This window comes from Salvelinus sp. IW2-2015, linkage group LG23 (genome assembly GCF_002910315.2).
Source record: "Salvelinus sp. IW2-2015 linkage group LG23, ASM291031v2, whole genome shotgun sequence".
In the NCBI taxonomy this organism is placed as follows: Eukaryota; Metazoa; Chordata; class Actinopteri; order Salmoniformes; family Salmonidae; genus Salvelinus; species Salvelinus sp. IW2-2015.
Window position 1 is genome coordinate 13,353,729 of NC_036863.1, and position 23,931 is coordinate 13,377,659.

Genomic DNA, 23,931 nt, shown 5'->3' on the forward strand with positions numbered 1-23,931 from the left:
AACTCAATGTATATCTACTGACGGTGTTCAAACAGGTTTCCTGGATATTACGAAAGGTGTCCCGCAGGGGTCGATTCTGGGTCCTGTACTTTTTACTATTTACATTAAGAATATCGAATGTAAAAAAAAATGTAGCCTGCACTTGTATGCCGATGATACTGTTGTGTATGCTTTTGCCCCCACAGTTGACCAGGCTCTAGCTGAACTACAGTCTGTCATCATTGTATTACAGAAAAGCTTTATTGACCTGAAATTAGTACTGAATGCAGGTAAAACTAAGTATACAGTGGGGAGAACAAGTATTTGATACACTGACAATTTTGCAGGTTTTCCTACTTACAAAGCATGTAGAGGTCTGTAATTTTTATCATAGGTACACTTCAACTGTGAGAGAAGGAATCTAAAACAAAAATCCAGAAAATCACATTGTATGATTTTTAAGTAATTAATTTGCATTTTATTGCATGACATAAGTATTTGATACATCAGAAAAGCAGAACTGAATATTTGGTACAGAAACCTTAGTTTGCAATTACAGAGATCATACGTTTCCTGTAAGCTTGACCAGGTTTGCACACACTGCAGCAGGGATTTTGGCCACTCCTCCATACAGACCTTCTCCAGATCCTTCAGGTTCGGGGCTGTCGCTGGGCAATACGGACTTTCGGCTCCTCCAAAGATTCTATTGGGTTCAGGTCTGGAGACTGGCTAGGCCACTCCAGGACCTTGAGATGCTTCTTACGGAGCACTCCTTAGTTGCCCTGGCTGTGTGTTTCGGGTCGTTGTCATGCTGGAAGACCCAGCCACGACCCATCTTCAATGCTCTTACTGAGGGAAGGTTGTTGGCAAGATCTCGCGATACATGGCCCATCCATCCTCCCTCAATACGGTGCAGTCGTCCTGTCCCTTTGCAGAAAAGCATCCCCAAAGAATGATTTTCCACCTCCATGCTTCACGGTTGGGATGGTGTTCTTGGGGTGTACTCATCCTTCTATTCCTCCAAAACACGGCGAGTGGAGTTTAGAGCAAAAAAGCTCTATTTTTGTCTCAATCAGACCACATGACCTTCTCCCATTCCTCCTCTGGATCATCCAGAAGGTCATGGCAAACTTCAGACGGGCCTGGACATGCGCTGGCTTGAGCAGGGGACCTTGCGTGCGCTGCAGGATTTTAATCCATGACGGCGTAGTGTGTTATAATGGTTTTCTTTGAGACTGTGGTCCCAGCTCTCTTCAGGTCATTGACCAGGTCCTGCCGTGTAGTTCTGGGCTGATCCCTCACATTCCTCATGATCATTGATGCCCCACGAGGTGAGATCTTGCATGGAGCCCAGACCGAGGGTGATTGACCGTCATCTTGAACTTCTTCATTTTCTAATAATTGTGCCAACAGTTGTTGCCTTCTCACCAAGCTGCTTGGCTATTGTCCTGACGCCATCCCACCCTTGTACAGGTCTACAATTTACCCTGATGTCGTTACACAGCTCTCTGGTCTTGGCCATGTGCGAAGAGGTTGAGTCTGTTTGATTGAGTGTGTGGACAGGTGTCTTTTATACAGGTAACGATGTTCAAACAGGTGCAGTTAATACAGGTAATGAGTGGAGAACAGGAGGGCTTCTTAAAGAAAAATAACAGGTCTGTGAGAGCCGGATTCTTACTGGTTGGTAGGTGATCAAATACTTATGTCATGCAATAAAATGCAAATTAATTACTTAAAAATCATACAATGTGATTTTCTGGATTTTTGTTTTAGATTCCGTCTCTCACAGTTGAAGTTTGTACCTATGATAAAAATGACAGACCTCTACATGCTTTGTAAGTAGGAAAACCTGCAAAATCGGCAGTGTATCAAATACTTGTTCTCCCCACTGTATGTTGTTCTCTAGAGCGCATAAAAATAAGTCTGATTTAACCATATGTACTTGATCGTGTCCATGCTTGCAAATATCTTGGCATACAGTATTGATAGGTGAAAAGCTGTCTTTTAAAAAGCATATTGATGAGTTAGTTAAGAAGCGGAGAATAAAAATGGGCTTATTCTATAGAAATAGGTCCTGCCTTTCGCTAAATAATAGAACGCAGATTATTCAGTCAACGTTCCTCTCGGTCCTAGACCATGGCGACATCTATATGAACGCAGCTGCCACTTCATTAAAGCGGTTAGATGCAGTTTATCATAGCGCACTACATTTTATTACGGTGACAATTTTAGTAGTTGATTGGCCCTCTTTGATGTCACGTAGGTTGATACATTACCATTTTGGCATTTATAAAGACCTTTTGCAAAAAGTCCCACTGTACCTAACATCATTACTAAACTTTAGACATAAGAATTACCACACCTGGTCTCAGGGATGGCTAACTCTGAAAATTCTGTCTCTACTGAGTTAGGTAAATCAGCTTTCTGTTTTCTTGCACCTTATTTGTGGAACAATCTTCAAAATGTTCTTAAATGGGATGTTCTGGTGCCTCTAGGGCAGGTATTCCCAAACTGGGGTACGCCCAATGCCGTCGGGGTAAGCCAAATAAAAATGTGATTCACATTTATTTTTTTAAACAGTAGCCTCGTTTCATTGCCAAAAATAAAATCTAGTGTTCAGCGAAATAACAACACAATGTCAAATACAGGTAGCCTAGTCAAATAATTAACATCCAATCACATTAAGTGTTACTCTCTCGCTGGAAACCTTCACTATTGCGCAGACATTTAGAAACAAAACATGACAATTTGAAAATTAAGCCACAGGAGTTTTTGGAGTGACAATAAAGACAACTTTAGAGTAGTAAGACATGCATAAAAGCAACAGATACCATTAATAAGAAGGGGCTAGTAGCGTCCTATATGGTGAGCTACCGAGTGGCTAGGACAGGCAAGTCCCATACTATTTGGAGGACTTAATTCTTCCTGCTGCCCCGGATATGGCTGGGACAATGCTGGGGGAAAAGGCCCAAAAAACTATACAGACAATGCCTTCATCAAACAACACTGTTTCACGACACATCAGTGACATGGCAGGAGATGTTCTATATCGTGGAGCTCCGCCTCATAGGGGAGCTCTGCTCCTTGTGGTTTACCCCGCTGCCTAGGCAGTGAATAACCTGAGAAATTATGCACACACCTGCAGCCAATAGGAGTACAGGTGTCCCTATATAAGGGGACGCCTCCCCTCAATCAGCCTACCATTATCTTCATCGACAGGACTGGCCTGAAGAAGGCCTAGTAAGAAAGAAGAAGTCTCTCAGGATGAACCCGCTGTCGAGCTCCTGGTCTCGACATCGTCCTTCAATGAGCACGCATTTTCTACACCAAAAGCTCTTTTAAGAGCTCAGTGTCGCTATGCTCCACTATGCGGCGCTATGGACCTGCACGACTTAGTGGGACAAATAGTCAGCCACCAATTGTGCAAGTTTTCCCACTTAAAAAGATGAGAGGAGCCTGTTAATTTCCATCATAGGTACACTTCAACTAGACAGACAAAAATGAGAAAAGAAAATCCAGAAAATCACATGTAGGATTTTTAATGAATTATTTTGCAAATTATGGTGGAAAATAAGTATTTGTCACCTACAAACAAGCAAGATTTCTGGCTCTCACAGACCTGTAACTTTCTTCTTTAAGAGGCTCCTCTGTCCTCCACTCAGTTACCTGTATTAATGGCACCTGTGTTGAACTTTTATCAGTATAAAAGACACCTGTCCCACAACCTCACAAACAGTCACACTCCAAACCCCACTATGGCCAAGACCAAAGAGCTGTCAAGGACACCAGAAACAAAATTGTAGACCTGCACCAAGCTGGGAAGACTGAATCTGCAATAGGTAAGCAGCTTGGTTTGAAGAAATCAAACTGTGGGAGCAATTATTAGGAAATGGAAGACTAAAAGACCACTGATAATCTCCCTCGATCTGGGGCTCCACGGCAAGATCTCACCCCGTGGGGTCAAAATGATCACAAGAAACAGTGAGCAAAAATCCCAGAACCACACGCGTCTCTATTAATGACCTGCAGAGAGCTGGGATCAAAGTAACAAAGCCTACCATCCTAAGTAACACACTACGCCTGCCAGGGACTCAAATCCTGCAGTTGCCAGGACAGGGTCCCCTGCTTCACAGTACATGTCCAGGCCCGTCTGAAGTTTGCTAGAGAGCATTTGGATGATCCAGAAGAAGATTGGGAGAATGTCATATTGGATCGATGAAACCAAAATAGAAACTTTTTTGGTATTTAAAACTCAAACTCGTTGTGTTTGAGGACAAAGAATGTGAGTTGCATTCCAAAGAACACCATACCTACTTGTGAAGCATAGGGGTGGAAACATCATGCTCTTGGGTGTGGTTTTTCTGCAAAGGGACACAGGACGACTGATCCGTGTAAAGGAAAGAATGAATGGGGCCATTATCGTGAGATTTTGAGTGAAAACCTCCTTCCATCAGCAAGGGATGTGAAGATGAAACGTGGGACTGGGTCTTTTCAGCATGACAATGATCCAACACACAACACCGCCCCGGGCAACGAGGAGTGGCTTCGTAAGAAGCATTTCAAGGTCCTGGAGTGGCCTAGCCAGTCTCCAGATCTCAAACCCAAAAAAATCTTTGGAGGGAGTTGAAAGTCCGTGTTGCCCAGCAACAAGCCCAAAACATCACACTCTTAGAGAGATCTGCATGGAGAATGGGCCAAAATACCAGCAACAGTGTGTGAAAACCTTGTGAAGACTTACAGAAAACGTTTGACCTCTTGTCATTGCCAACAAAGGGTATATAACAAAGTATTGAGATAAACTTTTGTATTGACCAAATACTTATTTTCCACCATATCTTTGCAAATAAATTCATTAAAAATCCTACCATGTTGATTTTTCTGGATTTTCTTTCTCATTTTGTCTGTCAGAGTTAGATTGTACTATTGATGAAAATTACAGGCCTCTCTCATCTTTTTAAGTGGGAGAACTTGCACAATTGGTGGCTGACTAAATACTTTTTTGCCCCACTGTATGTTTCGTGTGCTTAGGTTCACAGCGCGCTAGGGTCGGCCTCACAGATCCACCGAAATGCCCTAGCTGCGCCCTCCTTTCTTAAAGGAGAGGAAGCAGCGGTGGGCATTTCAGGGTAGATCTCCCTCTAGAGGACGCCATGTCTGTGTTAGCCTCAGGTTCTGAGGCGTCATATGATGACGGCGCTTCTAGAGAAGACGAGGATGTTGGGAAGTGTCTGGATTTTTCTCTGGAAAACTCCACTCTACTGACCAAGGTTGGAAGAAGAAAAAAATGCCACAGAGAATGTGTACACCGTGTGCTGTCATGTCAAGGGCGTGCTCTCTTTCCTACAGTTCATGTTTGACAAGCAGCGCTCACCGACCACTATTAAGGTATTCGCGGCAGCGATTTCAGCTTGTCATGAGAGGTTTGGCATAGACACCGTCTTCTGTCACCCTCTATTGAAATGGTTTCTATTGGGAACGCAGCGGCTTAGGCCAATGCCTAGAGCCACGCTGCCCCAGTGGGATTTAACTTTGGTACTCGAGGCGTTCTGCGAGACGCCGTTCGAGCCACTGAATCAAATCCCCCTCAAGATGTTCTCTGAAGACGGCACTGTTGCTTGCTTTGACTACGGCCAAGCGCGTCAGTGATTTGGGTGCTCTTTCGACGAGACCCGACTGCCTTGCCATTAACGGCGATCTGAGCAGAGCGGTGTTACGTCCTAACCCTGCATTTATTCCGAAGGTTATTAAGAGATTTTATAGGTCACAGACCGTTGAGCTGTGGGCCTTCTCCCCCCCTCCCCATGTGGAGCGGAGAGAGGAGAGGCTTCATCGCCTGTGCCCGGTGCGCGCCTTGGCGTGCTACGTGTAACGCACAGCAACGATTAGGTCATCGCTTCAGCTATTTGTGTGTCACAGTGCTAGTACACTGGATAGACCACTTTCAAAACAGCGGCTGTCTCATTGGCTTTGTGAAGGCAATGAGATGGCTTATGAGGCGGCAGGGTGGCCACTGCCTCAGGGAATATGAGCCCACTCAACTCGTGGAGTAGCGGCGTCTACGGCCCTTTTTTAGAGGAACAGGGGTAGAGGATATTTGTGCAGCGGTGCCGTGGGCGTCACTGTCTCCTTTTATCTGATTCTACCTGTTAGACATGTCGTATAACTCTCTAGCTCGTTCTGTACTCAGCATGGCTGAAGTGAGAACTTGAATTTAGAAAAGATGCAGGACGATCAGGACGGCAGGTTTCCCATTAGGTCTGCTCTTTTTGTCAAAGAGAGAGACGTGTGACATGACCTTTGTCTGACACTGTCAGTACAACAGGGAATGTCGAAACTGCCCACCAGTGTATCACTGTGTTGGGGAGGAGTGATGAGGGAAATAGTGCTGTAACTAGTATTACTTTACTATTAAACCGGTCACTAAATTTGATAGAATATTGAGGTATCATCTATCTGCTGAGGCAGAGTAGGTGGCCCATATTCTATTATCTGCCCACGAATCATTGGCTTTGGCTATGGATTGAGTGTGGCGGGTTACACTGAGAAATCAGTGAGTAGGTCTTCTAAATTGGTTTAGCCTATACTCAGCTTTGCTGGTGGGAAGGCGAGAACTAAGGCGGGAAACGCAGGATCAATGGACAGGGTTTCCATCAGGTCCGCTTTCTCCTATTAGAATAACTACATGACATGACTCCTGGCTGAGGGTGTAGCATAGTAGAGCCATGTGTTGTATCCTGCCCACAAGTCTATGACTGTGTTTGGGCGGAAGGATTAGGGATATAGTTTCTGTAACTGGTGTTACAGTACTTTTAGACTAATCTTTAGTATTGACAGTTTTGAGCTCATCTATCTGCTGGTACAGATTAGTATGACTCATTATGTTATTCTGCCCACTAGTCATTGGCTATGCCTTTAGACTGAGTAGGGCGGATTAGACCGAGGACGCAGTACATTGTGACACAGTCTGTTTTCACAGTGTGTTACAGTACTGCGGGATTTGGTCGCAGCCATTGCTGGGCCCGACCTGTTCATTAAGTGGGAAGAGTTAGGCTCGGCAGGGAGCACATTTTGGAGCGTTGAGCTCCCCTATGTGGCGGAGCTCCACAATAGAACGATAGTTACCGGAGTTGTAACTCCAGTTCTATGAGTGGAGCGGAGCCCCATTAGGCCTTAAGGCCCTGCCGACCCCCAGTCTCGCTGAAGATCATTTCTCGGGAGGCTGATTGAGGGGTATTCTGTGCGTTACAGCTGGAAGAGTCAACAGATGTAGCGGGCCTGGCACAGCTCCTGGTATATGTCCATTACGTTTATGGGGGGTCAATTAAGGAAGACATCCTCTTCTGCAAACCACTGGAAACCAGGACAACAGGAGTGGATATTTTTTAAGTACTGGACAGCTTTGTGACATAAAATGGACTTTGGTGGTCAATATGTGTTGGTATCTGTACTGATGGCACAAAAGCCATGACAGGGAGACATAGTGGAATGCCTGACAGCTTGAAAGATGTTTTGGACACTACAGTGAAAATTATTATCTTTGTTAAAGCAAGGCCCCTGAACTCTCATGTATTTTCTGCACTATGCAATGATATGGGCAGCGACCATGTAACGCTTTTACAACATTTAGAAGTGCGCTGGTTATCAAGGGGCAAAGTATTGACACGTTTTTTTAAATTGAGAGACGAGCTTAAAGTTTTCTTTACTGACCATAATTTTCACTTGTCTGACCACTTGCATGATGACGAGTTTCTCACACGACTGGCCTATCTGGGTGATGTTTTTTTCTCGCCTGAATGATCTGAATCTAGGATTACAGGGACTCTCTGCAGCTATATTCATTGTGCGGGACAAAATTGAGACTATGATTAAGAAGTTGGAGCTATTCTCTGTATGCATTAACAAGGAGAACACACAGGTATTTCCATCATTGTATGATTTTTTTTGTGTGCAAATGAACTCAAGCTTACGGACAATGTCAAATGTGATATAGCGAAGCACCTGAGTGAGCTGGGTGTGCAATTACACAGGTACTTTCCAAAAACGGACGACACAAACAACTGGATTCGTTATCCCGTTCATGCACTGCCTCCAGTCCACTTACCGATATCTGAACAAGAGAGCCTCATCGAAATTGCAACAAGCGGTTCTGTGAAAATTGAATTTAATCAGAAGCCACTGCCAGATTTCTGGATTGGGCTGCGCTCAGAGTATCCTGCCTTGGCAAGTCGTGCTGTTAAGACACTGATGCCCTTTGCAACCATGTACCTATGTGAGAGTGGATTCTCGGCCCATACTAACATGAAAACTAAATACAGGCACAGACTATGTGTGGGAAATGATTTAAGATTGAGACCCTCTCTAATACAACCCAACAATGCAGAGTTATGTGCATCCTTTCAAGCACACCCTTCTCATTAACCTGTGGTGAGTTATTCACAATCTTCGATGAACAAATAAGGTTTTATATGTAAGATGGCTAAATAAAGAGCAAAATTATTGATTATTATTATATTATTATTTGTGCCCTGGTCCTATAAGAGCTCTTTGTCACTTCCCACAAGCCGGGTTGTGACAACAACTCACACTCATTCTTATGTTTAATAAATGTATCATATAGTGTGTGTGGCAGGCTTACAACAATGGCAAAAAAACACATTTGAGAGTGCGCTGACCCTGGTACTAGAGGGGGTACGCAGCTGGAGGTTGAATGTTTGAAGGGGTATAAAAAGTTTGGGAACCTCTGCTCTAGGGCAGCTCTAAGCTGATTGAGGACCTAATTACTAATGAATGTGGTCCTCGATCAGCTTAGAGCTGCAATAGAGGGACTCTATTGCCATAGCAACGGAAAGCGCCAAATTGCTGGCTGGTTTCAAAACATCCAGTCCAAACTCTCGCGCTATTTCAGTGGTAAATTTCATCTGTCGCAAGTCACGACCGTTTTATACCCTCCCCCACCCGGGATTCTGAAGGACAACGCAGTAAGTACTGCAGTACAGCTGGCTCCGCATCCATGCGCATATCAATTAATTGCGGCCATTTCACCAGTACCCTATTACATTTTCTAGAGACTGCTCTGGCATCTCTTAGCTGTCGTCTTGGAGAATGGTTGAATAGACCCACAAGTGAATACAACAATGTAGACATCAAATTATCTTAAATCAACAAATAGGTATATACATGTGGATTCTAATTATAAGAAAACACTGATACAAAAGTGAATATGGTTAGCCAATAAACAATTGTAGGAAACGTCACATTACATATGCCTATAACTGACAAAGATGTAGGATATAACAGATTAACATTTTGTTGTTTTAATTACCTGGATATGATGGACGCAATTCGGAATGAAAGCTGTTCGCAGTCTCCGCAACCCGATGAATGAGACGTAGCCTCTACCTCTATATATCTTCTTCCAATAACTCCTCACCTGCCGGTGAAAATAAATGTTGCACTTCTAGTATGTTCTAGCAGTCTGAAACTGATCTACAATCAGAATATAGCCACTATTGTTCATTGCGGAATACGTTATATGGCCATGTAAGGAATCAACCAGCACTAGGATCAGTTACATTTTTCTTTACGCTTTCCCTCAACGCATTGAACTCTGATTGGATGAAGTTTAGCTCGTGCGTTACATAAATTCCCTGGGGGAAAAAACGTAGGTTGACAGAATATTTATATAGCCCCGGAAATAGCAAGATAATGTTCTACACCTTTCCTAATCAATTAACTGGGGCTGACCCACTGAAATCTGAGTCTCAGAAATATAGTTTGAACTGTGCTTTTATATCTGCCAATATACAACCACATTTACATCAGTGGAGGCTACTACTACTAATAATGGCTGGAATGGAGTGGCATCAAACACATTGATTCCGTTCCAGCCATTATTATGAGCCATCTTCCCCTCAGCAGCCCCCACTAATTTAAATGTTTTATTTAACCTTTATTTAACTAGGCAAGTCAGTTAAGAACTAATTCTTACTTACAATGACAGCCTAGGAACAGTGGGTTAACTGCCTTGTTCAGGGGCAGAACGACAGATTTTGACATGTCAGCTTGGGGATTCGATCTAGCAACCTTTTACTGGCCCAACACTCTAACCACTAAGCTACCTGCTGCCCTACATCTAGGCTAAATGTTCCCAGGAAGGAAATGTAACAATGTCACATGTTACTGGTGGCTCTGTATGTCAACCTTTAACCAACCTATTTCATCAGTCTTTTGACAGTTGCACTGCCTGTGCCGATACTCCCATTATAGAGTATATGAGGAACTACACAGAAAGCTACACAATTCCCACTCTCTCTAGAAGAGTCCCATGCACAAAAGCAAACGGGAACTTTCTTCAAAGGCCTGTGGGACTATCCTACTGCTGTCATCAGTGTAGAAATTGAAGGGGGATCAAACCAGCGACTCTGTGGTTTTGGGGCAAATTAACTTCCACAGGTGTCATAATACCCATAAAACCTAGCTGTCAAACAGGGAAATGGTTCCAATCGTTTTTCCACCATAAATCTTTCCCATAGGCGATTTTAGAAACACTTTAAATAAGGGCTATGTTTCATGTAGGCTTACCCTGTCGTTACACGGTTATCAAAACGTCACGCCAGGGTAAGCCTACACGGAACACAGACCTTATTTTAAGTGTTTCTAAAATCCCCATAATGAATGGTGGGGAAATGATTGGAACCATTTCCCTGTTTGACCGCTAGGTTTTATGGGTATTATGACTCATATTGTGATACTCTATTATTGATGCAAGATGCAGTATCAACCACCAGATTTCATTTCATGAAGTTTCTCCACTAGATGCCATCATAGAACACTGAGCTGAAGAGATATTGGATAGATGTGATTGTATCCTTCTATTTGAGGCTTTAGTCTAGAAAATGCTCTTGACTATATTCTTACAAAATTCTAAATCAACCCCCATACCCTACTTCCAAAGCACGTATAGTTCTGAAAGGATTGGACAGATATTGTAATAGCTCATCCTTGATTGCCTCTGTGGAATTTTCACTGAACTTTTAGATTGAGCCTACACAAACACCCATGTCTAGGGGGTGGGGCAAACGCTCAATTTGGAAGTGGGTGTTAAACATTTAAATGTTCTGCTAGTTTTTATTTTTTTATTTGAAATTGTACTAAAAGGAAATTATAAATGATTTGCAGATTCATTATATTTGTATGTTGTAGAGCTGTGAACCTCATCCTACTTCCTATAGACCTCAAACAACAGTAGTCACTGTACAACATTGGTATAGCCACCATTCCGTTCACCATTTCTCTTCACAGATCAGTCTGTCATTCCTCATTGAAACCGTCTGAGCCTGAGGGCTTTATTTTCGGCTGGCACTATTATCAAACACACATTAGTTGGCAATTTCGGTTTGTAAAAACTGTCTCTGGCTTTTTCCATCCCGTGCGTCAGGTTCGGCAATTTACTTCTCTAACATCAGCTCACTTGCGATGAGGTGGAAGGGGTGGGAATATCTAAGCTGTGTGTTCTTAATGTGCACCAACGTGCCAATTTCATGCAATGTAAGTGGGGACCCAACAAAATCAGTTCTTATCACAAACGCAGATGGTTATGGAATGGATTTTGTCAGTGGTGGCCATGGCGCAATTCCCATGTAAAGAAAAAATATATATATATCTGCTCACTATTCTGCTGCTCTTTAACTTTTAATTAATCTTACATATGGTTCGTTCAGCCATTCCTATGGGGAAAGAATAGGGTTTTGGGATAAACGCTGAAAATAAGGTCTGAGGTTAACACAGGCTTAGGAGATCTTATACAAATAAAATAAAAATAAAAATGATTTGTCACATGCGCCGAATACAACAGGTATAGGTAGACCTTACAGTGAAATGCTTACTTACAAGCCCTTAACCAACAATGCAGTTTTAAGAAAATACCTATAAAAAGAAGTAAGAGATAAGAATAACAAATAATTAAAGAGCAGCAGTAAATAACAATAGCGCGGCTATATACAGGGGGTACCGGTACAGAGTCAATGTGCGGGGGCACCGGTGTCGAGGTGGTATGTACATGTAGGTAGAGTTATTAAAGTGACTATGCATAAATAATAACAGAGTAGCAGCAGCGTAGAAGAGGGTGGGCAATGCAAATAGTCTGGGTAGCCATTTGATTAGCTGTTCAGGAGTCTTATGGTTTGGGGGTAGAAGCTGTTTGAAAGCCTCTTGGACCTAGACTTGGTGCGCCGATACCGCTTGCCATGCGGTAGCAGAGAGAACAGTCTATGACTAGGGTGGCTGTAGTCTTTGACAATTTTTAGGGCCTTCCTCTGACACCGCCTGGTATAGAGGTCCTGGATGGCAGGAAGCTTTGCCCCGGTGATGTACTGGGTTGTTCGCACTACCCTCTGTAGTGCCTTGCGGTCGGAGGCCGAGCAGTTGCCATACCAGGCAGTGATGCAACCCGTCAGGATGCTCTTGATGGTGCAGCTGTAAAACCTTTTGAGGATTTGATGCCAAAATTTTTCAGTCTCCTGAGGGAGAACAAGTTTTGTCGTGCCCTCTTCATGACTGTCTTGGTGTGCTTTGACCATGTTAGTTTGTTGGTGATGTGGACGAAAGGAACTTGAAGCTCTCAACCTGCTCCACTACAGCCCCGTCGATGAGAATGGTGGCGTGCTCAGTCCTCCTTTTCCTGTAGACCACAATCATCTCCTTTGTCTTGATCACGTTGAGGGAGAGGTTGTTGTCCTTGCACCACATGGTCAGGTCTCTGACCTCCTCCCTATATGCTGTCTCATCGTTGTTGGTGATCAGGCCTACCACTATTGAGTCATCAGCAAACTTAATAATGGTGTTGGAGTAGTGCCTGGCCGTACAGTCATGAGTAAACAGAGAGTACAGGAGGGGACTGAGCACGCACCCCTGAGGGGCCCCTGTGTTGAGGATCAGCGTCGCGGATGTGTTGTTACCTACCCTTACCACCTGGGGGCAGCCAGTCAGGAAGACCAGGATCCAGTTGCAGAGGGAGGTGTTTAGTCCCACGGTCCTTAGCTCAGTGATGAGCTTTGAGGGCACTATGTTGAATGTTGATCTGTAGACAATGAATAGCATTCTCACATAGGTGTTCCTTTTGTCCAGGTGTGAAATGGCAGTGTGGAGAGCAATAGAGATTGCATCATCTGTAGATCTTTTGGTGCGGTATGCAGATTGGAGTGGGTCTCTAGGATAATGGTGTTGATGTGAACCATGACCAGCCTTTCAAAGCATTTCCTGGCTACGGACGTGAGTGCTACGTGTTGGTAGTCATTTAGGCAGGTTACCTTAGTGTTATTGGGCACAGGGACTATGGTGGTCTGCTTGAAACATGTTGGTATTACAGACTCAGACAGAGAGAGGTTGAAAATGTCAGTGAAGACACTTGCTAGTTGGTCAGCGCATGCTCGGAGTACGTGTCCTGCGGCCTAATGTTGACCTGTTTAAAGGTCTTACCTCACATCGGCCAAGGTAGAGCGTGAACACACAGTCATCCGCAACAACTGATGCTCTCATGCATGTGTTAGTGTTACTTGCCTCGAAGCGAGCATAGAAGTTATTTAGCTTGTCTGGTAGGCTCGTGTCACTGGGCAGCTCTCAGCTATGCTTCCCTTTGTAGTCTGTAATAGTTTGCAAGCCCTGCCATAGCCGAAGAGCGTCGGAGCCGGTGTAGTATGATTTAATCTTAGTCCTGTATTGACGCTTTGCCTGTTTGATGGTTCGTCGGAGGGTATAGCGTGATTTCTTATAAGCTTCCGGGTTAGAGTCCCACTCGTTGAAAGCGGCAGCTCTACTCTTTAGCTCAGTGCGAATGTTGCCTGTAATCCATGGCTTCTGGTTGGGGTATGTACGTACAGTCACTGTGGGGACGACGTCCTCGATGCACTTATTGATAAAGCCAGTGACTGATGTGGTGTACTCCTCAATGCCATCGGAAGAATTCCGGAATGTATTCCAGTCTGTGCTAGCAAAACAGTCTTGTAGTATAGCATTTGCTTTATCTGACCACTTTTTTATAGACCGAGTCACTGGTGCTTCCTGCTTTAGTTTTTGCTTGTAAGCAGGAATCAGGAGGATAGAATTATGGTCAGATTTGCAAATGGAGGGCGAGGGAGAGCTTTGTACCCGTCTCTGTGTGTGGAGTAAAGGTTGTCTAGAATTGTTTTCCCTCTGGTTGCACATTTAACATGCTGATATTAGGTTAAACTGATTTAAGTTTCCCTGTTTCCCTGCGTTTTGTTCTCTGAGATAATATCAGTCAGTTAACATGACCTTTATGAATTATGAATCCTTTGTGCTTTGTGTAAAATACATGCTTCAAAATTCACAAAAAGTAATGTTAGCTGATGAAGATTATCTCATAGAACAAAACGTATAAGATCTAAGCTTGTGTTTACCACAAACCTTATTTTCGGCGTTTATCCCCCAAAAACTAAATTTTCCCATAGGTTTTTTCCTACAAACCATGGCGGAGTTAGTGCCTACAAAAAGACTCCATTACTATTGCGCTCTATTCCAAAACGCTGCATCTAGTCTTCTCTTGTCACGTTCTGACCTTAGTTCTTTTGTTTTGTCTTTTGTTTTAGTATGGTCAGGGCGTGAGTTGGGTTGTCTATGTTAGTTTTTCTATGATTTTCTATTTCTGTGTTTGGCCTGATATGATTCTCAATCAGAGGCAGCTGTCAATCGTTGTCCCTGATTGGGAACCATATTTAGGTAGCCTGTTTTCTGTTGGGTTTTGTGGGTGGTTATTTTCAGTCTTTGTGTGTCTGCACCAGACAGAACTGTTTTCGGGTTGTTTCTTAGTTATTTTGTTATTCAGTGTTCTGTTTTGATGATTATTAAACATCATGAACACTTACCACGCTGCACCTTGGTCCTCACCTTCTTCCACCGACGACAGCCGTTACAGAACCACCCACCAAAAAAGGACCAAGCAGCAGCAGCAGCGGCCGAAATCTCAGGACTCCAGGACATGAGAGGAGATTTTAAACGGAGAAGGACCCTGGGCACAGGCTGGGGAATATCGCCGCCCCAAAGCAGAGCTGGAGGCAGCGAAAGCTGAGCGGCGGCGATATGAGGAGGCAGCACGGCAGCGCGACAGGTACGAGAGGCAGCCCCAGGTAGCAGACCTGAGCTCACTCTTCGTGCTTATTATAAGCAGCGCGTTACTGGTCAGGCACCGTGTTATGCGGTGAAGCGCACGGTGTCGCCAGTACGTGCCCATAGCCCGGTGTGCTATAGGGCAGCCCCCCGAAAGTGTCATGCGAGTGTGGGCATCCAGCCGGGGCGTATTGTGCCTGCTCAGCGTGTCTGGTCTCCGGTACGCCGTTTCGGTCCAGGGTATCCTGCGCCGGCTCTGCGTGCTGTGTCTCCGGGGCGCTGGGAGGGTGCAGTGCGTTCTATGCCTGCGCTCCGCTCGTGCCGGGCAAATGTGGGAGTGGAGCCTAAGGGAGAGGTGCGTGTAGTAGGCACTAGATCTCCAGTTCTCACCGACAGCCCGGTTCAACCTGTGCCTGCACTCTGGAGGGTCCGGGCTAGAGTAGTTATCCAGCCTGGGGGAGTGGTGCCAAGGCTGCGCTCCAGTGCTCCCCCACAGCCCGGTCCTTTCAGTGCCTCCTTCCTAACACCAAGCCTCCTGTAGGTCTCCCCAGCCTGGTGGGTCCTGTGGCAGCCCCACGCACCAGGCTGTCTCTCCGTCTCCTCTCTACAGGTGCGCCTGTCTGTCCAGCGCCGCCTGAGCCGCCCGTCTGTCAGCGCCGCCTGACCGCCCGTCTGTCCAGCGCCGCCTGAGCGCCCGTCTGTCCAGCGCCCAGAGCCGCCCGTCTGTCCAGCGCCGCCAGAGCCGCCCGTCTGTCCGGAGCCGCCGCCAGTCAGGAGCGCCGAGCCGCCCGCCAGTCAGGAACGCCAGAGCCGCCCGCAGTCAGAGCGCCAGAGCCGCCCGCCAGTCAGGGGCCAGAGCCGCCGCCAGTCAGGAGCCGCCAGAGCCGCCGCCAGTCAGGAAAGCCGCCAGAAGCCGCCGCCAGTCAGGAGCCGCCAGAGCGCCCACCAGTCAGGAGCGCCAGAGCCGCCTGCCGCTACCCCTCAGTCCGGAGCTACCCCTCAGTCCGGAGCTACCTTTCAGTCCGGAGCTGCCCTTCAGTCCGGAGCTGCCCTTCAGTCCGGAGCTGCCTTTCAGTCCGGAGCTGCCTTTCAGTCCGGAGCTGCCCCTCAGTCCAGAGGCGTCCCTCAGTCCCGTGGGCCCATTTATTAGGGTTCCCAGGCCAAGGTCGGCGGCGGCGAGGGTCGCCGTTCCTAGGAGGCCCAGAAAGCGGACTAAGACTATGGTGGAGTGGGGTCCACGTCAAGCGCCAGAGCCGCCACCGCGGCAGATGCCACCCAGACCCCCCCCCTATAGGTTCAGGTTTTGCGGCCGAGTCAGTACCCCCCCCCCCCAAGGTGCGGTCACGTTCTGACCTTAGTTTCCTTGTTTTGTCTTTTGTTGTAGTATGGTCAGAGCGTGAGTTGGGTGGATTGTCTGTTCGTTTTTCTATGATTTTCTATTTCTGTGTTTGGCCTGATATGGTTCTCAATCAGAGGCAGGTGTTAGTCATTGTCTCTGATTGGGACCATATTTAGGTAGCCTGCTTTCTGTTGGGTTTTGTGGGTGGTTATTTTCAGTCTTTGTGTGTCTGCACAGTTGTTTCTTTGTTATTTTGTTATTAAGTGTTCAGTTTTGATGATTATTAAACATCATGAACACTTACCACGCTGCACCTTGGTCCTCACCTTCTTCCACCGACGACAGCCGTTACATCTATGGTATTATGGCGGTCCGCAAACAAATGTTAGATGTGCATGCTACCACCTACAATAAATGAATAAAGAAACAAACATTAAGAAAAACTAAAGCCTCCTACCCAATCCTGTACTACTAAGAAAATAAAAAAATAGCCTTACTAACTTCTAACAAACCCATCCAAAAAATCCCTTACAACCCCCCATACAACCTCAATAACCATACACATCAATCTTTCCCTCTCTTTTACATTCCGGTACCTACAACAATACATCAACACATGCTTCACTGTTTCATCAACCATACACTGTACACAAACTATTCACATGCTTGCCAACCAGATGTAATGAGTTCAATGTCTTGGCCCAACCGATCAAACACCACCTCTTCCTTCCTAATCTGAGCTTTGAATTTTGGTCCACCAACCTTTCTTTGGAGGGCATATAAATGCCAGATCTTAGGCTCGTTGTCCCACCTCTTTTGCCACACATCTATAATAATGTCTCTAATCTTACATCTGGCCTCACCTCTACCAAGTGGAGCAAGAATGCCAATTAAATCTAGTTTTAAAGCCCTTTTGGCTACCTGGTCTACTATTTCATCCAAGGTGGGCTGGAATCCAGCAGACTCTCACTACTACACCCAGTCTTTCGATGATTCACCATAATAACATTAACCTCCAACCCTGCATCTATTGGACAAAGCCCAGACTGATATAGTATTATAAGTGAAATAGAATAGTAAAAGCTTGGATCAGGCTGGTTCTACCAGGCTACAACATTGGTGCATGGTGATAACTTTCAAGAGATGTCATAAAGACTAGAAAATAGACATTCTTAACATTTGTCAATTCATAATCCAATCAACATTGTATTATTTTTCATTCCATGTGATCAACAACCTCTAAAGGTATCACCCGAAATGCCTTTGAAAGTAAATGTATTCAGTGTTGCGTGGAAACCCCATGAATTTTGCTGTGATGTCATGGAAGGCCCCTTGCTGTCGTGTATGTAGTGTATAAAAGCACCTCAGAGAGGAAGTGGCTCTGATAGTCCACATCTGAATCTGACAGTCAAGATGCCACTAAAGCTGCAGCTTTGCTTCCTAGTCTTGTTTGTAAGGGGTGAGTAGGCTACTTCACTGAAAGTAATTGTGTCAGAGACAATTAAGTACAAAGTACCCAGGCAGGGTACATGTAGGCCTATACAATACAGATTGACAGAGTTATGTGTTTTTGTTGTAAGATAACACAAATCAATATGTTTGCTGTATTCATATTTAGACATTTTTTAAATTGTAAATGTTTCCACAATCTTTGTCAGCATGTCAGATAAATTAAAATGGAACTGCTTTTTTCTTGATACTGGTGCTGTGACACATTTAGTTGTTTTCATGAGAATTGTGGAGGTGAATTGCTCTACTGTAAGTGCATCTGAATGATGTTACCAATAGATTGAGATAAATCAATGTTGTTATTAAAATGTACTCTGGTTGGAGAGAAATGTTGTATATCGATATACAGCCTAGCATATGATGTATACAGGTGGATACTTAGAGAAACACAGAAAGCCATTGTTGACCACAGTGCCCTACGTTTGATTACACAATAATATCTTCCAAAAATGTTCAATAATCTGCCACTGCAATCAGTTTATTTTCAGTGTCACATAGCGTATATACTATACTATTTTATAATCTGGGTGGTTCGAGCACTGAATGCTGATTTGGCTGAAAGCCGTGGTATATCAGACCGTATACCATGGGTATACTGTTCTAATTATGTTGGTAACCAGTTTATAATAGCAATAAGGCAACTCAGGGGTTTGTGGTATATGGCCAATATACCACGGCTAAGTGCTGTATCCAGGCACTCTGCGTTGCGTCGAGTAAGAACAGCCCTTAGCCATGGTATATTGGCCATATATCACACTCCCTCGTGCCTTATTTCTAGAGTATAGTATGATAACCATCTTGTGGTTTCTCTGGCAGTCTGACAAGTAGTGACAACACAAAAATAATAGACATGATCAAATGCTCTTTGGATTGTATCACAGTGAAAATGTGTACTAATTGTTGCCTTGTTTAAATATGTTTGACAAATTATTCTTTGGATCTCTGAATGTCATTTGCTGACTTTTTAATCATATAGCATGGTTTTTAAATTGATAACAAAAAGAGTCTAGTTATGCAGTATATTCGGAATTGGCAAAAAGACAAGGCACTGTAATGTGTTTATTATCACAACGTTTCAACCATTTTAGGTTGTCATCAGCTCTCATTGTGGTTCATATACTGTACCTCATTAAATATATGAATATTGAATTCAATCGTTGAAGACAGCTCTAAAAATCACAACGGTTATTTCTAAATTACAGTAATTCCATGGACCACCATAGACCATCCCCATGGAATTTCTTTCATTTCAGTAGGTGCTATATAGCATTACCCTATTATTATGTTACATTATTTTAGCCCACACAATGTATGAAAACAGTTACCCTTCAAAACTTTTCAAGCCCACCAACACCAACGGTCTCAATTTGCCACCACAGTTCATTTTTCCATATACAGTAGGCCTACCACTAGTCATAGCAGTAGCATAGGAAAAAGGAACACATGACGCTCACGTAGACAGTGTGAAGAAAACCACATGCCCCTTGCTTTCGCTTTCACACCCCTCATGTGAATGGTGACTGACCACGCTATGTTTGATTTCCTGTCAGTTGCCGTGTAGAAGGCTGTGTGAAAGTTGGCTGCATAATCTGTAGGCCTATGTGCAGTGTAGGGGCAAATGCACACCCCGCATGTTGTTGTTTGTCACACCTCCCATAGCCTCAAGCCCGACAATAGCAACTCAGTCTACTTCAGTTTCCTCTGTGGCCCCCAGAGGCAGAGGCAGAGTCTGAGACAAGAGGCCTACAGAGTGGTAGAATAGTGCTATGAGTCAGAGCTGTGAGAAATGAGGGGTTGGTATAAGGGTCTGTCTCAGATCTTATCCAGATAATTTACACTGCCCACTTACTCATCATTCTACGACCCCTAAATCTCCTCTGTATGATTGCTTTTCAATACAGTCCATCCATAATCATATTATGTTAAAATACTGTAAGAAAGAGGAAAGTGCTGTTGAAAATTAGGGTGAACATGTTTCATTATGTTCATGTTTCAATCATGTTGGAACATTCTATCATGTCAATCAAAGTATGTCCTATACTAACTCATTGGTATTTGCCATTGCAGGATCCGTTGCAGTGCAACATATGACCGTGATGGAGGGTGAGACTCTAACCATTAAGTGTCGCATTAGAAATGCCCACAGGAGCCACGTGGAATGGAAGAATCCTAACGGGCATGTGATGTTTTTCAATGACCATAAGGGTGAGGATATTATAATACCACATACAGACGTTCATTTTATTTTATATACAGAAACGAAGCAGTATCTCCATTTGAATGTAGACTGGAAGCCCACTAAATGAGCAATACATGTTGACAGCTGTATGGCTAGAATAATAATAGTTGTACATGATACAAGTAAAAATGTTTGTTCCTACTCATATTGTAACATCTTTGTTATGAACTAAAGTAGTTGAGTCATGATGTGACATGCATTCTCTCTTCCTTATCTTCACTAACAGCCCTGAGGAATAAGCGCTACAAGATAATCAACTTGTCCGAGTCCGATTTTTCAGTCAGTGTGTCTGATGTCACCTTCAAAGATGGAGGCCTCTACACATGTTTACATTACACAAAAGTGCCTGTAGTGAAATCAGTTACCGTGACAGTTTTGGGTAAGTATGACATATTGTCATAGCATTGTTGTCTATAGTGATTAAGAAAGCACACAGCCTTTGTCTTTACTGAGTAGAATTGTCAACGCGAATGCCCCGCCCACTTGAGGATGTGTCTTTTTCAGCCATCTATTTCCTGTGTTTGAGTGGTGCAAAATCCACTTGTCACTTAAATCTCACTGGATTGATTGCTTTCCACCCCTTTATTTTAATGTGTTCACATATGCAAATACACTCAGTGTGTTTATGCAAATGAGGCACATAAAGATTTCTTTATTTTAACACAATATAAAATAAATACCTGATACCAATAGAAAATGTATATATGAGTGCATTCTAAGAAAATAAAAAACTGGGACATTTTACAAATTGAATACCTGAATTACCACAAATACCTGAACTCATTATTTGGCCGTGCCAGTAAAACATGTTATGTGCTATAATTCATTCAATACCTGATGGATTAAAAAAAATATCTTCAACCATTGTCCAACTGTTGCATTTATGATAATTGTTTTCAAAACCTTTTAACAATTTTGATGACCGTTGCTAGTAGAATATTCGGAAACACTTTATGTGGATAGTCCTAAGTAAATGGTTTGTACATGTTCAATAATTGTCAACAACATTTCAACTAATTATCCACTAACCCTTATCCTAACCATAACCTTAGTAAGCAGTTGCTTATCAACATAGTATGACCATCTGTAGATAATCTATCTAAATAAAGTGTGAACGAATATTCATATTGGATCAAATCAAATGTTATTGGTCACATACACATATTTGCAGATGTCAGGAGGTAGAGTGCTTGCCCCATTCCCACTTCCAACTAATTAAGTTGAATCCCAAAATCATAATCTCACTCTTTTTGTCATTCTCAAGGTATGCCAAAATTGGAGATAACAGAACACAATGGAAAGACTACCATCAAATGTTCTGCAGTGGGAAATAGCCATCCTCCCAAAATTTCATGGCTTTTGGGGAGTGGGTTAGAAATTGATGGTAAGTTACCTTTATTCTAGATTCACTTAGTAGATTTCATGGCAAGGGATTATGTTAAAATCGAAACATTCTGATTTTGATACACTTACTATTTCTAGGGATCCTAGGCCTAGCTAAAGGGTGTGTTTTGACTCCTTGGTTGGCCAGCCCAAGTGAGTTATGTTAAAAAATGGTGTATGACTAACAAATAATAGTATATACAAAAAGGACAACAAAACATGGCATGCCAAAAACTAAATATTCAAACCAAAGGTTCACATGGCCACCAAACTCCAACAGCCTCACGGCTCTGCCAGCTGCCACACCCTGGTTGCCACACCTGTGCACAATCAACACTTAACAAGACTTCCTGGCAGAGCATAACCCCTGACACTATATTTGTGACAGAGGTGGAATGGCGGCCGTGAGGCCATCGGAAAGCACGGCCAGACGTGTAAGGGGTTAACGGTAGATTGAAGCGCGGAGACTTGCCTTTTCTGTCCGGAGGGGGCAGTGTAGCATTCTTCGCAAAATGAGGAACGTTTCAATTTCACACCAAGTGGGTTAACCCTATTGGCGCAATGCATAGGTTGTTTGCCTTTCACACCAGCGACCTTGGTTTGCTTCCCTGCCCCCCCTGTCGTTCACTTAAAAGGGAGATACCTAGTCAGTTGTACAACTGAAAGCATTCAACTGAAATGTGTCTTCCGCATTTAAGCCAACCCCTCTGAATCTGAGAGGTGCAGAGGGCTGCCTTAATCGACATTCATGTCTTCGGCGCCCGGGGAACAGTGGGTTAACTGCCTTGCTCAGGAGCAGAACGACAGATTTTTACCTTGTCAGCTCGGGGATTCGATCCAGCAACCTTTCGCTTACTGGCCTAATGCTCCAACCCTCCAGGCTACCTGCCGCCCCACTTACATTATTCAATATATTTAACCAATGATAACAACCACTTTAAGGGATTGTGGAAAATAAAAACACAAGACAAGTCAAAATGGAGTAGTAGGAGACTGAGGATGTTGTGATGATATATAACGAAGGGAAATGCCTCAAAACAGTAATAGACTTCCCCTGCGAAAACAAATCCCCCACACATTCCACTTTATCTCATCCAAAATAAAGGGAAGTGAAATGTCTGTATTCTCCCTGTAAAGGGCAGTGCTGGTCAGTATTATAAGAATAAGTATGATGGTTGTTGACATTCTGTTACATATGACATTTTGACACTTTGTTAAAAGTTCATTGAACCTTTCTCTTGTTATTTAGCTCAGCCTCAGTCCCAGTATCTTTTGGAAAAAAACACATATTCCTCCCTGGATGTCTTGCATGTTCAGTCCCACAAGAGGAGAGTCACAGTGAAATGCATCGTTCGCCATCCAGCCTTACACAATTCTTCTCTGATGAATTTCGTAAAAATTGGACAGAATCGTAAGTCCCAAGTTCATTGTTCACACTTTCAAGCTATGGGAGGTTGAATTTAGCAGGGTATATATACTATAAATACTACAATACTATGACATAAAGCTCAGATGACCTCCTTGAGAGTAAGGTGGAAATATCCAACAAAGAATTTAAAATAACTGGTATGCCTTTATTTGAAATGTAGTTCTGCTTGTAGTGTTCTATTTGAGGAACATTGAAAGTTAAGTGTGCACATTTATGGTTTCACTGCACAGTCACACTGTGGGTACTTTCTCACTAGTTTAAAATTATGCCATGAGAACGGTAGGGTCATGGCACACTAGGGTATCTTTACCACACAAACATCAATAACTGAAATTCCCTTCTATCTTATAGCCTCTGAGGAATCACACTCCACTTCGAGAACCTCTCATTGGCCAAGTACAGAAGGTTCAAAAACAGTCTCCCGTTGGCCTGGTACACAGGTGTCAACAGAAAAACCAACAGCTACAGCCTTAGATTGGCCCAATACAAAGCGTTCACCAGCATCAACCCCTGACTCACAACTCAGCCCTCACAGTAAGTAAGACATTTTATTAACAGCCATGTTGCCCTGAGGTTACATCTACAAATGTTTTGCGAGTTGGTTTTCAACATGTGAAAAGTTTGTGTTTGTGAAAAGTTTGAAAACTGCTTAGGTGCAAAACAAAAGCAATTGGTTCTCATACCATCAAGGATGTTTCCTGAAATGGAAGTGAATAGCAATATTAGCCATATACAGTGGGGAGAACAAGTATTTGATACACTGCCGATTTTGCAGGTTTTCCTACTTACAAAGCATGTAGAGGTCTGTAATTTATATCATAGGTACACTTCAACTGTGAAAAAATCCAGAAAATCACATTGTATGATTTTTAAGTAATTCATTTGCATTTTATTGCATGACATAAGTATTTGATCACCTACCAACCAGTA

General features: G+C 43.7%; 2 protein-coding genes across 2 annotated transcripts in view; one reads left to right on the forward strand and one right to left on the reverse strand.

The window, feature by feature from the left end:
* Positions 1-9,489, reverse strand: part of LOC111950714 (heat shock protein 8) — a 31,912-nt gene extending 22,423 nt beyond the window's left edge. Inside the window, exon 1 of the mRNA XM_023968529.2 lies at positions 9,302-9,489. The gene's annotated coding sequence lies outside the window, so the exon portion shown is untranslated. The remainder of the gene's footprint in view (positions 1-9,301) is intronic.
* Positions 9,490-17,830: 8,341 nt separating this feature from the next.
* The window catches only part of LOC111950204 (cytotoxic and regulatory T-cell molecule-like), a 13,014-nt gene continuing 6,913 nt past the window's right edge, over positions 17,831-23,931 (forward strand). The window contains exons 1-6 of the mRNA XM_023967612.2: positions 17,831-17,900; positions 20,018-20,155; positions 20,416-20,568; positions 21,454-21,573; positions 22,822-22,983; positions 23,353-23,535. Coding sequence (XP_023823380.1) covers positions 17,855-17,900; positions 20,018-20,155; positions 20,416-20,568; positions 21,454-21,573; positions 22,822-22,983; positions 23,353-23,535 — 802 coding nt within the window. The 5' untranslated portion in view covers positions 17,831-17,854. The remainder of the gene's footprint in view (positions 17,901-20,017; positions 20,156-20,415; positions 20,569-21,453; positions 21,574-22,821; positions 22,984-23,352; positions 23,536-23,931) is intronic.